General features: G+C 43.5%; 1 protein-coding gene across 3 annotated transcripts in view; it reads left to right on the forward strand.

The window, feature by feature from the left end:
• The window catches only part of FYN (FYN proto-oncogene, Src family tyrosine kinase), a 138,727-nt gene extending 130,055 nt beyond the window's left edge, over positions 1 to 8,672 (forward strand). For all 3 annotated transcript variants that reach the window (XM_059467436.1, XM_059467437.1, XM_059467438.1), the window contains one exon: positions 5,737 to 8,672. In XM_059467436.1, coding sequence (XP_059323419.1) covers positions 5,737 to 5,945 — 209 coding nt within the window. In that variant the 3' untranslated portion in view covers positions 5,946 to 8,672. The remainder of the gene's footprint in view (positions 1 to 5,736) is intronic.
• Positions 8,673 to 15,252: the final 6,580 nt, after the last annotated feature.

Raw genomic sequence — 15,252 nt, forward strand, 5'->3', positions numbered from 1 at the left:
TCCTTATCTCAACTCATGAAGTTATAACAAATATAATTTTGTTATATTTTCTCTTCCCTGTCCAGCTGTGGAGTGAGAGAGAGGCTTTGGTAGGTGCTTGGCACCCAGCCAGGGTCAACCCACTGCAGTCTAAGAGAAGAAAGCAAGAGTAAAACAGCCTAAAACAATCGCTCTCCTCACTGGACTTCACAAGTCCCAGAGTGATCTGTGTAGCTCATTAGTTTGCACGCAGGGACACTCCCTAGTTACAGTAATGTTTCCTGTCTTCTGGAAGAGCAGCATTGCCCAGATCCATGCTATTTGCACATCTGCTGTGCTCCATCTAATCAAGCTCCTAAGAGCACACCAAAGTACTTTCCAGTGTTTTCTTCAACTCCACATCTTTTTTTGTGTCACTGTAACTCTTAAAGTCACTGTAACTTAAAGTTCCTACAACTTTTCTAGGAAAAGCCAAGCAGTATTGCATTTCTGTCCCCAGTCTATATGGGCAGTAGATTTTTATTGTACTGAGCATTAGAGTGGCCATATCCTGTGGCATCCTGAGATTATTGAAGGTTTCACTAATAAAGCTGGATGGTGGAAGGTTATTTGATTTTTGGTCTTTGCAGGGAATAAAAAGCTAATGGAAAAGCCATCTTTTGGGAATTGGATATTTTCTTCTTGGCCAAATCATAATTCTTGAAACATCATGAGCACAAGCTGGTTTTTCATAGAATTCTACAATGATAGAATAGTCTGGGTGAGAAGGGACCTCTTAAAGGTCATCCAGTCCAGTCCTACCATAAGCACGGATATCTCAGGTTACTCAGAGCCCTGTCCAGCCTGAACCTGAATGTTCCCAGGGATGGGACATCCATGACCACTCTGGGCAACCTGCTCCAGTGTTTTACCACCCTCATTGTAAAAACCTTTCTTTCTTATACCTAGTCCAAACTTAGTCTTCTTCAGTTTAAAACCATTACCCCTTGTCCTATCCCAACAGGCTCTGCTAACAGGCCCCCTTCAAGTACTGAAAGGCCACAGTAAGGTTTCCCCAGAGACTTCTCTTCTCCAGGCTGAACAATCTCGATTTTTTTTCAGCCATTTCTCATTTCAGGGCCCTTTTCTGGATTAGCTCCAACAGGTCCATGTGCTGGGAACCCAGAGCTGGATGCAGAGTTCTGGGTGGAGTCTCACCAGAGCAGAGCAGAGGGGCAGAATTCCCTCCCTTGCCCTGCTGGCCAATCTGCTTTGGATGCAGCCCAGGGCACTTTTGGCTTTCTGGGCTGCAGGTGCTGCCAGCTCATGTCCAGCCCCTCATCCACCAACACCCCCTGGTCCTTCTCAGCAGGGCTGCTCTTGCTCTATTCGTCCCCCAGCCTGGATTGATACCAGGTGTTGCCCCAACCCAGGTGGAAGAGCTGTACCCAACAAAAGAATATTGCTGAGTATTTTATTTCACAGATTTAAGGATTTTAGGATAAACTTTTAAGGGGTCTGGAAGCACACTGCAAGCAGAATGTAATTTATTATTTATTAAGAGTTGAAACTCCAGGGTATTCATTAGGAGAGAGGAGTTGTACAGGCTGCTCAGATATTCTCTCTATGATGTTAGAAGTGAAGATATGACAGACTCCAGCTATCAAAAGAGAAACACTAAACTTGCAGGATGAGATAAGTAAATCTATAGAATAGGCTTGTAAACATAAATAGGCCATTTAAGAAGTAAAATGTATACCTGAAGCACTGCTATTTGTATAAGTCTGACTAGTAATCCAATTGATTTAGATATAAAAGTCTTTGAAACTTGTTTTTAAATTAGCAGTTCATGTCAAAACTAACAGAATTTCTTTAGCAAATCCTAGGTACTTCAGCCCTTGCTGGATGTATGAATTCCAGTGAGAAACATGAGGATTACTTGCTTTAGTTTCATAACTGGGGTTTACTGTGGGGGAAGGGAAAGGGGAAAGGAGAAAGGAGAAAAGAAAAGAGAAAAGAAAAGAAAAGAAAAGAAAAGAAAAGAAAAGAAAAGAAAAGAAAAGAAAAGAAAAGAAAAGAAAAGAAAAGAAAAGAAAAGAAAAGAAAAGAAAAGAGAAAAGAAAAGAAAAGAAAAGAAAAGAAAAGAAAAGAAAAGAAAAGAAAAGAAAAGAAAAGAAAAGAAAAGAAAAGAAAAGAAAAGAAAAGAAAGGCATTTTCCTGGATTAAACTGTGATGAAAAAACCTGGCTTGACTCACTTTCCAGGGACAAAAAATGACTATGATTTCAGACAGCAATGTCTCTTTCATGTTCTTTTTTCTACCTTTTTGTTAAACAAAGGGAAGTGAAGAGCTGTTTATGTTTTTCCTCCCCCTTCTGTCTCCTCAGGGCTTTTCTTCCAGCACACAGTTCGTTATCAGGTTTCAGAGTGTGCTTTGCAGCACCAAGTAAAGCACTGGATAAAAATACCAAACATTTGATATCTTACAACAACAAATCAGTTGGGAAGGAGCTTTTCTGCTGCTGTTGCTTCCCTCCCTGTTGTACTTAAGGATGTACTGCCAAAATAAAAGCAAAGAATGCAGTTTGTTAGTGGTTGTTTACATACAAACAGATGAGTTACCGATAACAATTATTTTCACAGCCTTTAATATGTAAGGGAAGCAAAGCACAGCAGTTCTCACCCCAAAACACCAGGTAATTCAGCTGATTCAAAGACAAGGACAAAAAAGGTGCACATTTTTGTTCAAAACACAAATTTATAAAACTAATATTGAGAACACAACGTAAACAAAATGTGCATTTTATTTTTCTTGTAGTGTCTTGAAAACAGCAAGGCCAGAAAGTTTGGGTTGATGCTGCCTTGGGTTTGTTGTGCCTAACAGACCAGTAGTATTTTGTAGTCTAATGAAAAAGTAAAATATCTCTGGAAGTGTTCCTGCTGGATAGTGAGGAATATCCAAATATTTTTTCAGTGTGTTCTGGTTTGTTGTGATCCTCTGTGACCTAACAATATCAGTGTGGAGTCAATAATACAGGAGAACCTTAACTCTATGCAGAATCTGATGTCTGCAGAGGCTTGTTATTTATTAGTCTGTTTTCATCAGGGCTAGTCCTCTATAACTATGGTCCACTTTAGGAGCCACTCAAAGCATTTGCTTCTAGTTTATAAATACCTAACAACAAAAATATGGTGGGTAGATGCATCTGATAAATTAAACACAAGAAACCAGTGTTGAAGTGTTGGTCTGCAGGTTAGGGAATACTGTAAATCAGTAATCTAACCTTTCTTTTTGCAATTTTCCCTGTGAAAGGGAGTGTTAAGGAGAGGCCTGTAAGAGTATGAGACAGTTTTCTGGAGAGGCTGCTCAGTGCACAACAGGCAGCAAAAGAAACAGTGCCCTACTTTTCCTTTCCCTTGGCTTGCAGTAAAACCCACATATGAAACTAAACCAAGTACTGCTCGTGTTTGAAAATGGGAGGTGCTGCAGTAAGCAAAGCAGAACCACGCTGTGACCACAACATGGATAATTGAGAGCCTAAATATAAATACAAAGAACATGTGAGGAAACCATGCCAGGACTGCTTACAGTGACAGGATAGGAATATGATCCCTGCCCAGACACTGCAAATGGATATCAGCAGGAGGAAATTACCCTGACAAGATAAGAGGAAGAAGGGTTTTGTAATCCTAACATGAAATGAGAATCTAGAGGTGGATGGTCAGGAAAGGCTGAATGATACAGATCGTTTTTTCTAAGCATCCTTAATAATTAAACACAGCCAGGACATGAGGATACAGACTAAAGACCACATCCAAGGTTACAGCTAAGTTACTGCCCTAAATGCTATGTAATGTTAGGATTTTATTCCCTGTCATGGCTTAATCCCAGCCGGTAATTTAAATACCACACAGACACTTGCTCACTCCACTGCCCACTCCCAGGCCCCCCAAAGGTGGGATGGGGAGGAGAAGCAGAAAAAAAGGTAAAACTTTTTCTGTTTATCTTGACAGGGTAATATCCTCCTGCTGATATCCAAGAGGTTGAGATAATAACAGTTTATTAACTGAAATAAAGTAAAATATAATAATAATTTTATAGGAAATTAAAAAAGAGAGGCATATTAGCCAAGAAAAACAAATTATGCACAATACAGTTTCTCCCAGCTTCCTGTGCACCTCCTCACTGGCAGAGCATGAGAAACTGAAAAGTCCTTGACGTAGGATGAACTCTACTTATCAGAAACTAAAACATCAGTGTGTTACCAACATTATTCTCATACTAAATCAAAACACAACATTGTACCAGCTACTAGGAAGAAAGTTAACTCTATCCTAACCAAAACCAGACATTTCTACAAGTCAAAGTGTAGAGTGGATAAATGAATCTGTATTGAAGAAGGTGATTGAATTATTCCTCACAAATACGTTTACAAAAAATACGAGGTTTTGGTTTCTGGAGGAGGGACAAGACTCCTCAAAAGAACATCCTCCAAGAACAAAGTGGAGGTTTCCCCGGAAAGGACAATGTCAAGGAAGCCAGGAAGAGGATAAGCTAACACAAAGTGCAACATCAGGGTGTTGGTTTCTAGATTCAGTCATGCAGAAACTGAAGTGTCCCTGCTGGTTCTCCTGCAGAGCTGCTTGGCAGGACCTGCTAAGTCAGGAGAATGAGTTCTGCAGATATTTTTCAGCAGGGGACTGGGGCAGGGCAAGCACAAAGCCCGCAGTCAGTGTGCAGGCTTGTTCTGAAACACATCTGCATGCTTGTGGTGCCATTGTTACCTCTGGTACAGTTAAAAAGAGAGTACTGGGAGAGAGGTGTAAACTAAAGCTTAGAGTGACTTGCAGTTCATGTGTGGTGAAAAGCACTTCAGCTTTTCAGCAGAGGAATCAAGGGGTTACAAAGAAAAGAAAAAGTAGCAAAGAGCCTGGCCTTACTCTCAGAGTCAAGCAAGATGAGTCACCATCCTTGGAGGTATTTAAAAGTCTGTAGGGACATGGCTCAGTGGTGGACTTGGCAGTGTTAGGTTAACAATTGGACTCAGTGATCTGAAGGGTCTTTTCCAACCTAAACGATTCTGTGATTCTGTGAAGGTAATCGACTTTTACTTTTTTCTTCTGAGTGAGAGAGGGAGAGCTGTGGTTCTTTAGTGGAGATGTTTTGCTTGGCATTTGGCTTGTCTTGTGAGCAGCTTCGCTGTGTTTTAGTTTGGGAGCAGTGGACTATGATAGAAACTGTACTAACCCACACAGAGGGAGGGAGTGCAGGTCAGCAGCAGTGAGCTCCTGGGCTGACACTGAAGGCAATCTGCTGGACAACCCAGCACAGTTTTTCTTGGAAGTCCCTGCAGCATGACCTCATAGAATGTTTTCACAAAGGCCCACGCTCAGGGTGAGGGTTTCAGAAATTCATCCTAATTTCTAGAATTTTGAAATTTCCACTTTTTTGCAATGCATTTGTTTTCCTTAAGCACATGACATAGTACATTTCACAGATCCTGCTGTCAGAGAGGGAAAACACCAAATCCTGCCCATTGTGAGTAAGCTAAGAGGGTAACCATGGGACCAGTGTTCTGCTCATCACTTGATCCTAAAAACCCTCTACTGAGAAAGAAAATAATCCAGGTTGCCTTGCAGTGTTTGAAGAGCTGAAATAGGACATCAGTGTTGTCGTGTTTTACTTGTCTTAACCAAAAGAAAACCACATGTGTTGTAGATATAGTTGTACTTGGTTAATTTTCCTGTAATTCACTGTGGCTTTGTCTGCCCTTCACAGGCATGAATAACCGGGAAGTCTTGGAGCAAGTAGAACGAGGTTATCGGATGCCGTGTCCTCAGGACTGTCCCATCTCCTTGCATGAGCTTATGATTCACTGCTGGAAAAAAGACCCAGAGGAGCGTCCAACTTTTGAATATTTACAGGGTTTTCTTGAAGACTACTTCACTGCAACAGAACCCCAGTACCAGCCTGGTGACAACCTGTAAATCCTTGGTTTCCAGACACTGTCATGAATTACCAGGAATTTCTCAGCCCTGTCCCACCTGCTCTCCACCTTCCAACTCTGTGATCGGCTTCTCCAGAGCGCAACATCTTCCAGCACTGCAGTGCACAGGAGGGGCTGCAGCTGGGAACTTCCACAGCCCTTGCCTACGACCACTTGTCCTAATAATCTGAATGTCCTGGATGAAAAGGAGAAAAACACTTGTTTTTTCTTAATCAAAGACTCCAAAACTGCATTGTATTGATGTTATGTAAACTGCAAAACCTCTGTTCATTGTAAATAGTAACTCAGTGCCAATAACTGATCCTAGTGCTTTCCTTTTTTTAAAATGCAAAACCTATGTGATTTTAACTAGTCTTCTCCTGATTCAACTAAAAGTATTATTTTCCAGAAGTGGCCTCTTTGTCTAAAACTTTTTTTTTTTTCATGTTTTAACAAATAAAAAAATCAGGACAGGTGTTTGGGTTTTTGCTTTTTTATATATAAAATATATATAATATATATACATACCTGTACATACAGTATATGGGTGCTATTGCAGAGGAGGCTCATTTGGAATTGAATGACTCCTGCTGCAGCTGTACCCAGAAAGCGATAATTTTACTGCAGACATGAAAACACTGGTGGGATTCTGAAAGCCAGTGATCTAATTTTTGGCTTTTGCCAAGCATGATTTTTTTAAATTGGATTGCACTTTTTGTTTATGATTATGTACCTGTAGATGGTTGTAACTTTGCTCTTTCAGGAATCACGTGCTGTATTTACAGTAATGTTTCCAACGTTTGACAAGTGTGTGATGATTTGTTCTTGAAATTAAAACGAACATATTTAAAGCAAGAAAACTACACCATCACCGTTTGAACTGGAAAATTGAAACTGCAAGGACTTCTTGTATCAAAACATGTATACTGAATTGTTTCAAAAAAATTTATTAAGCAGTGTAACCACATTCAGATGGTCTTAAAATAATAGCATTTTAGCCATGTCCCCCTGCTAAATTGTTGGTCATGCAACTAGGATTTTTCTGTTTTATGTGTAACATTTTTCCATTGTAAAATAAGTGTGTTGAGTGTCCTGTACTGCTAATGAAATTACTTTCTCTGTGTCTGCAAGTTCTCCAGTGGAATTACTATGCACTTCTTTACATTTCATGGGGGATGCACAGAACAAAGTATTACCTTTTCAGTTGTCTGTACCAGCCTTGAATTACTTACGTTTAACCAAAAAACACACAAAAAAAAATTCCTTTCTATTTCTATTGAGTTTTTAATACTGAGTTGCAAATTTTAAAGTCTTAATTACATTTTGTTATGGTTTATTCACAAGTTTACATTTTAAAACTGTTTAACTTTCTTAATTTAGTAATTAAAAAACAAAAGAGCATTTTACATTTGGATAGTTGTTTTTTTGTTTAAACTGTGGAGCTAATGGTGGACATGAGATTAAAAACTTTTCAAGAAGGGGTGTCATGCCATTTGGGGCATCACATTTCATAGGAGTATGCAGACCAGTTACCTATGGGACATCATTTTCCAAATTATGAAGTCAATATGTTTTGAAATAGCTGGAGTTCAACTGTAAGGAAGATGGCTGAATGCATAGCTAGTCTCTCCTTTCTCTCTTCTACAGCAGTTTGTTCTTTATTAGTTCTGTTGCATTTAACATGAATACTTTTACATTTACAAGTGTTGCAGGAAAAGCTTTTCTATGTCTTGTATTGCTGTTACTGCTTTAAAAGATTGTGGCCAACTAAGACTTCCTGACAGTTGAAACTTTTTTTTTTTAAATTATTTAGTACTTAGATTGTGAATTCATACTCTGAAGATTCACACATTTTCTAAAGAGAACCTTTCTTCATTTGTGAAAACTAACCCAATAATCAATTGAGATTCAGAGAACAAATTGTCATCGTTTTAATATTTTCTATACAAAACTGACTGAAAATCCTCTTGCAAAGGAGGCTTCCACACTTAGCCTTTCTCAAAGTGTGAATTTATACGGCAATGTTGCTTGTTACCAGATTTCCATGATAAATTGGTTAACGTTTTACATGTAGAGTCTATAAGTAATGTTATGTACATTATCTACTCAATGTTGCTGTACCTGTAGCTGTGGAGTACTGAAGAGGCCATGATCCTTGTTGGACTTCTAGCTTCCTCTTAGTACTTACAAAGTAAGTCGTGGCCCTCTTTTTTTTCCTACAGCTACCCCCCTGCCTTAAAATACCATCCATGGAACTGAGGACTCCATAGTAACTCAGCGGGCTGGCGAAGCCAAAATGTCACCTCCTCAGCCCAGAGCCCAGTGGCGAAGCGTGGCTGCGCTGCCAAGTTCCTTAGCAGCCTTTGCCATGCCACAAACTTAAGCGCAGTTTCCATCTGCAATGCGGGACGAGCCTAAAACATTAGTTTGCCTATGTTTCTCATTGGAAGTAAGACTCAGATGGGGCGTTGTTGGGGTTTTATGGCCTTTGTTTCTGATTCTTGGGTTTGCTGTTTCTTGTATTGCATTCGGTCTCTGAGTACCACGTTGGTCTCTGCCGGATCTCTGCCTGCAGCTGGCTTGTGTGCAGACTGGTGCCACTGTTGAGTGGCAAATCCAGACCATCTCTCATCGGTAGCTCTTCTGCTTCTTTTTCTTAATGTTGGGAGTTTTGTTGTTTGGGTTTTTTAATCTCTCAAATAAAAACATTAGCAAAAAATTTAAACAAGGTTGTTAGGTTTTTTTGCTATAAATTAATAAAAGCCTTTTCTTAAGCACTGCGTATACACCACAAGTAGTTATGTGGTGACTCTAAAAGTATAATTTGTGAGATTAAGAATCTTCTGTTCCTTCCAATAATTTTTAAATGTAAGACTAAATAAATTCCACCCAGCTAAAAACAATTGGCCAAATGCTTCCCTCACAGCCCACTTGATTCCCAACCGATCCATGGTGTGGTGGCTGATTTCCAGAAGAGGTCTTCTAGGAGATCTACCAGCAGCAGAAAGGACTCTGTGGGGAGACATGGGCTTCTCTAAGCCAAATTTAATCCAATACCTGTCTCAGGAAAAGTGACAGGTGGAAATGGGACACTGCTGCAAAAGGGATGGTTATTATATTTCTGTGAGAAGGCAATTATGTGAGACTTGGTGGTCTTTGAAAAAGACAAAAGACACTAACATGATATTCTTTGGCTTTTGTAAACAGTGCTCAATGTAGTTCTGGGTGACACTCTGGTTTTGATTTAATTACCACTGTAGAAAAACAAAGTAAATACAAAACAGAAGAGTGATTAACTGCTAAAATTACAAGAATAATCACAAATGGAAAATCTGTCTCCAGTGTGAGTGTTTCTCCTGAAGCCTCTAGACTGGAAAGGCCTACTTGCAGCCCAAGAAGGCAGATTGCTAAATATCTCAATCTTGCCTCATAACTTCAAGGTGAGTGAGGAAAGTTGCTCCAATTTATGCTAACATGCACCATCCTTTTCTCAAGTGCTGCAATAAAAAATGCAGTGTGCTAATGAACGCTACCATATTGCACCCAAGGGGTTTAAGGGCCTCACACGAGGCTGAGCCCAAGCATGCAAGAGCTATTAGGAGATATACAGTAGCTCCTCTTCTGAAGTGTAGACAATATTCATTCATCAAAGGAGCCCTTTCCTGTCTAATGGGAAATTACCACCAGCAGTGCAGACAAAAGGATATTTATTTTCTCCAGTTGTGTCAGTTTGAGGGTCTGTCTGTCTTTCAAGAATAATTGAAGTCTGTTTGTAGCTCAGAAATCTCATTGTGTTCTGCAGTCTTGGAAAGCAGTGATTATAATTTCCTGTGACTCATACACAGGGATATTTTATCACTGAGGGGACTCCTGTCAACTGGAGCAGCATTCCCTGCCGTCTTAACTGAAGAAAGGGGCACTTTAGTTTCAGATTTTCCTGCACAGACCAAACCAGAACCCGTGTGCTTTCTGCAGAAAAGGAAAACAGGCCCCTTGTTGGGATTGCCGCATGAGTAGGGTGCTAGTGTCTCCCTCTCAGTGCTTCTAAATTTCTCAGAACTTGTGACAGCTAAAACCAGGCTGCTGAGGTCCATTTTGAATGTTAGAGAGGAAATGCTGGCTTCCCTTAAGTCTGTGAGATATTTTCTGTTGACTTTTAATACAGAGCCTGTTCTTATGTGTGTGTGTACAGTTATCTGTAACTCAAAAGGAAATTCACACATAAAAACATCTACACAAACATCAATCTATCTCCTTGTATTCCTCCCTTGCAGCTGAACAGCTAAAAGATGTAAAACTGGGACATGAGTAGATTAGAGGACAAAATGTTGTTAACAACAAAAAGAGATGCTCTTTTTTTCTTCTTGTTTTCCTTTTTTTTTTTTTTTTTCCTGCTGGTTCCCACTACATGATCTCTTACATTCCCTATTCTCAAACCAGGAGAGGTGGTAGCAGCAAGCACTGTGCTACAGCCCAGAGATGCTGTGGGCCTCTGGCTACTGCAAAGAGCAGCCTGCAGCTACCTTAAAGTCAGGGAGAGAAAACATTTCTCCCAAGGCCATGGCTACAGTTTGGAGCCTGCGGTGGGATGTGCAGGAGTGCAGGGAGAACTGCCCTCCCAGGAAAAGCAGGTCATTGCTGGTAGGCACTGCATGGTGTGCTGGAGAGGGAGAGCCAAAGGCTGCAGCAGCAGCAGCTGTGTTTGCAGCACCAGCTGTGCTCACAGCGCCTGTGCTTCCTTGTGCCCAGGGATTTGGGTGATGAGATTAGAGCAGGCTGAGGAGCGTGAACTGCGGTTTCTGCTTCCAAATGTAAATATCTTCTCTGTTACAGCATAGAGGAAAATACTGTATGTTCAAGATGGGGGGAAAAAACACAGGATTGGTGTGGCCTGTGACTGCGAGGCAAGTGTTGGTTCTGCCTGACCAGACCAGATGGAAGTTTGTTTGGCTCATTGTTGGGAATAACTCAGCATTAAGCTCTGTGAATAGCTAAAAGGGCAAAGAGTAAAGAAATGAGATTATCCTTCTTGCCCTAAAGCCAGGCTAGAGCTTGCCAAGGGCTCTGGTTTGCTTTTTTGTGCATCAGCATTTGTTGCTGAGCTGCACCCAGAGCCTTGCTCAGCTACCTATTGTGACAGCTTCACACAAATTCCTGAGCCCTGGAATGGAATGGATGAATTCTAATCTGGAAAAAGAAAAAAGAATGCAGGGCTGCTTTGTGGCTGTTGGGGCTCAGCCTCATGCCTCAGGCTTGTCTGTGAGCCCTGGCATTCCCTGTGCTTTATTCACTGCTGCAGTTCAGGCTCTGGGCTGCCTCTAAGTCTCACAGGCTGCTGGAATTCCTCAGCTAGAAAATGTTACTCATATAGGAAGGGTCCCTGGTGTTGGGAAAGGGCTCAGGGGTCCCAGCACACCGCTCCTGCTACCACGCAGGGCCTGGGCCATCAGTGTTCCTGGGACACACTTCCCAGGAGGGAGTGGCAATGCACAAGGGGCCTGCAGCTTCCCTGGAGCCCCTTGGACACCCAGGGCTGCCACGCTCTGCTGGCAGCAGCTCAGGCACAACTGTGTGGAGCTGCTGACGGGTCTTGGGGTGACTTGGCCAGGGCTGTGTTGCTACAGCCCATAGTCCCATTGACAGTGGAGAACCAGATGCTAAATCCTGCCCTCCTAAAAAAGCAAAGGCAACGAGCCACATGAGGAACAGCTTTGTGCCTTAAAGAGAGAGGACTAGGTATGTTTGATCACACGAGAGCTCAAGTGTTCCCTCAAATTCCCATGCCTCCCAAAAGCAGTGCAGCCGCCAGCTGAGCTTTGTCTATGACCTCATATACATCCAGTGTATAAAACACATACCACATATTGAACATTTGCATATGTTACATGTCTTTTGTTCCACTTGGGTGGCCTTTTCCTCCCCTTCCCCCACCTCTTGCACCACTACTCATCCACACAGCTCCCATCATGTTATTCTGGACGTGTCATTTCTGAAGGACTACACATCCCCATCCTGCAGAGTATGGGGGCTCTGTTAATTGTCAAATGTTGAGTGGGTAAGGATCAATGGGTGACTAATTGGACACAAGAGGGAATAAAATAGGTATTACTTAGCTTCTGCTCTTAATTAAGAGGATTCATAATGCTGTGGGGAAAATCTTAACAAATAGCAGGAGAGGTTTTTGTCATTATGCAGGGTTTAATTACATGCATTGCACAAGCTAACATCCAGGTACTGTTTTCCTTCCTTTCAGGTGTCTCTCCAGGGTGTGACTGAAAAATGCCAAAGCAAGACCCTTAAAATAAAGTAAGTGGGAAATATTTTTGCAGGCATGTGCCTAGCAATGTAAACAGCAAGACATGGAAGAAAGCCCCGGTTTTCCTCACGGTGCAAAAGGAGCAAGGGACAAGCCACGTGCAGAGAACCAGAGTGAGACCATCATGTGCATTATGCTGAGGCAGAGGGGGTTAAAGGCTCACTGCAATGTCTCCAGGTTAATTCACAGCACCAATGTTAAAAGAGGAGCAACATGACAGCCCTTTATTTAAACAGTTAATCATCTGGAAGCAAAAAGATTCATTATTTATTTCTCCAAATACAGAGATGTGGTAGGAAATATGAGAAGGGGCACTCAATACTAACACGTTCTTACTAATGAAAAAAGAAATATTACAACTCCTGCAGGATTAGGAACCTTTTTAGAAAAAAAAAGGTCCGTGTTACTTGTCTTGCCAAAGAAAACCATCCTGCACTTGCATCTGTCCTTTCTATGACAGGCCCAATATGACTCATCACGCTCTGCTTGTAAATAATGTACAGATGAGATACTAACTTCAGAGAGTTCAGAGTTTTATCTGGCTTTCAGTGAGTGAAGTCAGTAGGGTAGGAAGATTTCAAATATATAAAAGAGGCCTTCTGAAGGCAATTATGATGGCTTCAGTTTTGGGGATGAGGGAGGTTTTTGAAATGCTGAAATAAACTTGGGTATCTGTTGTCCAAGTTTCCTAATCCAAAAATGAGTTAATTGACAACAGTTTCTACAGCTTTGTGGGAGGGTACTTAGGTTTGGGCTGGACCTTTGAAACCCACTCAGCAGACAGTGCTGTTAACAGAGTCAGCAAAGTGTGACTTTCAAGCTATTTTTCCTCTCTTTGTCAGGCTGTTAATAAAGTACATAAAGCTCAAGTGAGAGGAAACTGCTCCAAATATCTGCTGCTTTCTGGGGCTTGGCAAGCTAAAGAGGGGACAGAGCCTGGTTCTTTGGCCACATCTGCAGACACCATTAGGTCTCTACATTTCTGGACCTGGAAGTGCTCACACAAGGGACAGATCTCACAGCCAGAACCTTCCTCTCCTGGCCAACTGGCAGATGCCTACAGCGGTGGCAGGTGGACACTGTTGTTTGCTGGATGTTACAGAGCAGCGTCCAGGCTTTGACCAGAGGAGAAGAGAGAACTGTCCATACCCATTGTCGGTGAGGGAGGCCATCCACCGTGTGAAGGGAGGTGCTTGATGGTGCACAGCACAGCCTTTTACACGGAAACCCCACAAATGTGGATATTGATGAAACATTCCAGGGGACACTCTGCCTGCCGAGTCCCCATGCTGCCTGCATTCCCTGAGGAGTTGGCCATTGCACAGCAAACCCTACACACATCCCTCACATACATCCCAGGAAGGTCAGGCACTCCTCAGAGCAACTCTCCCTCCCTGCTTCCATCCTGTTGACATTCACCAAGGTCCTGATCTTGGCTCTTGTGTGGCCATGGGCCCCTTGCAGCCCTCACCCCCTGTACCACACAGGTGGCAGTGGAGCCATCACTGCTCCCGAGCTGGAAGCTGGTGGGAGAACTGGCAGGAGAGGCAGGCACCCAAATCCAGTGTGCTGCAAGTCGGGGCTCAGGCAGCCTCGATGAAAATGCCGGCTGCCAGGGTGTTCATGGTACAAAACAGCTGTGCAGCGGAGGCCAGGCCAGAGGGATTAAACCTTCAGCTGACTCAAATCGCTGTGGTTATAATGCAGCCACTCCAGCTGCAAGCATCTAGTGCTTATCACATCTGGGTTAGGCTGGGACCAGCAGGGATTGTCCAGGAAGTCTGGCAGCAGTCAAGGACAACTTCAGGATGCTCCAAAAGGGAGCCCTGGTGTCCTGCTGGCCTTTGCCTTGGCACAGGAGGGAGAAAGCGGGGAAGGAGGGGGTCAGGATGGCCAATTCCAGGCCAGGCTGATGTAGGCTTTCTCAAGGGGAAGGTAAGCCCAGGCTGCAGGGCATCACTGCATTGCCATCAATACAATCACACTTGGTGCTCAGCTGGGGGCACATGCTGCTCCCAGCTGCTTGAGGTTTCCCTCCAAAAATGTGGGCAGTCATTCCCTAATGAGAGGAGTTAATTGCCTGGGTCACAGCTTTGCCTTTGGAGCAGAAAGAGGGGCTGGCAAAGTGGTGGGCATGCAGAGAGAGCCCTTCCTGGGGAGAGGAATGCTGGGCATGCGGCTCCTTCCTCCGCCGCCAGTGTCACAGGGAGGGCACAGGAAGGAGCAGCAGTGGCACTGGCAGAGCTCGGGGGATGGTTTAGATGTCCCTGTGTACCCAGGCAGAGCTGCCAGGCATTGAGGCAGCGAGTGGTGTCCGCTCACGGTCACCTAGAGGATGAGGAGCCGTGGCCAGGCTGCAGCTAGCTAAGCGAACCTCCTTCTAGGGTTAAACTGAGAAAATGCGGCTGGAGATCGGCAGGGGGATGCGCTGACTGGAGGGTCAGGACAGTGCTGAGGGCTGGGACAAAGCGGCCGGAGCGGCTCTCCAGGGGCGGCTTTCCTGGGGCAGCTCACCCGGCATCTCCGGAGCTGCTCGGCTCTCAGGAGCTGAGAGAATGAGGAAGTTTCAGGTGGTAGGAAAACCGTTTCTGCTCCTTGAGAGTGTAGAAACTTGAAAGTGTCTAGAAATCTAACCTAAAAGAAAGGACCAGTCGAGAAATCCTTTTTTTGTTGTTCTTTATATAGTTCTTACACGCATCATGTGATTGTCTTCAGTAGTCTGAATCACAGCTGATTTAACATTTGGCACCGACAGTAGGAGGCCGAGGGCCGAAAGCAAGGGATGACTTTCCCGACGAGGCACACCGTTTAGGAACCACACCGGGGTTCCCCCTGAGTTATTTCTCCGCGGCGCTCAGGCAGAGGCCGCCCGGCTTCCCGGGAGAGGCGGCGAGCCGCACGGAGCATGGCCGGGGAGCCCTGAGCCTCCCTCCAAGTGTCACTCCCCCACAGAGGCTCTCCCGCCGCGCCGAGCCCTGCGTGCTCTTCCACT

Source organism: Ammospiza nelsoni, chromosome 3, assembly GCF_027579445.1.
Source record: "Ammospiza nelsoni isolate bAmmNel1 chromosome 3, bAmmNel1.pri, whole genome shotgun sequence".
Taxonomy (NCBI): domain Eukaryota; kingdom Metazoa; phylum Chordata; class Aves; order Passeriformes; family Passerellidae; genus Ammospiza; species Ammospiza nelsoni.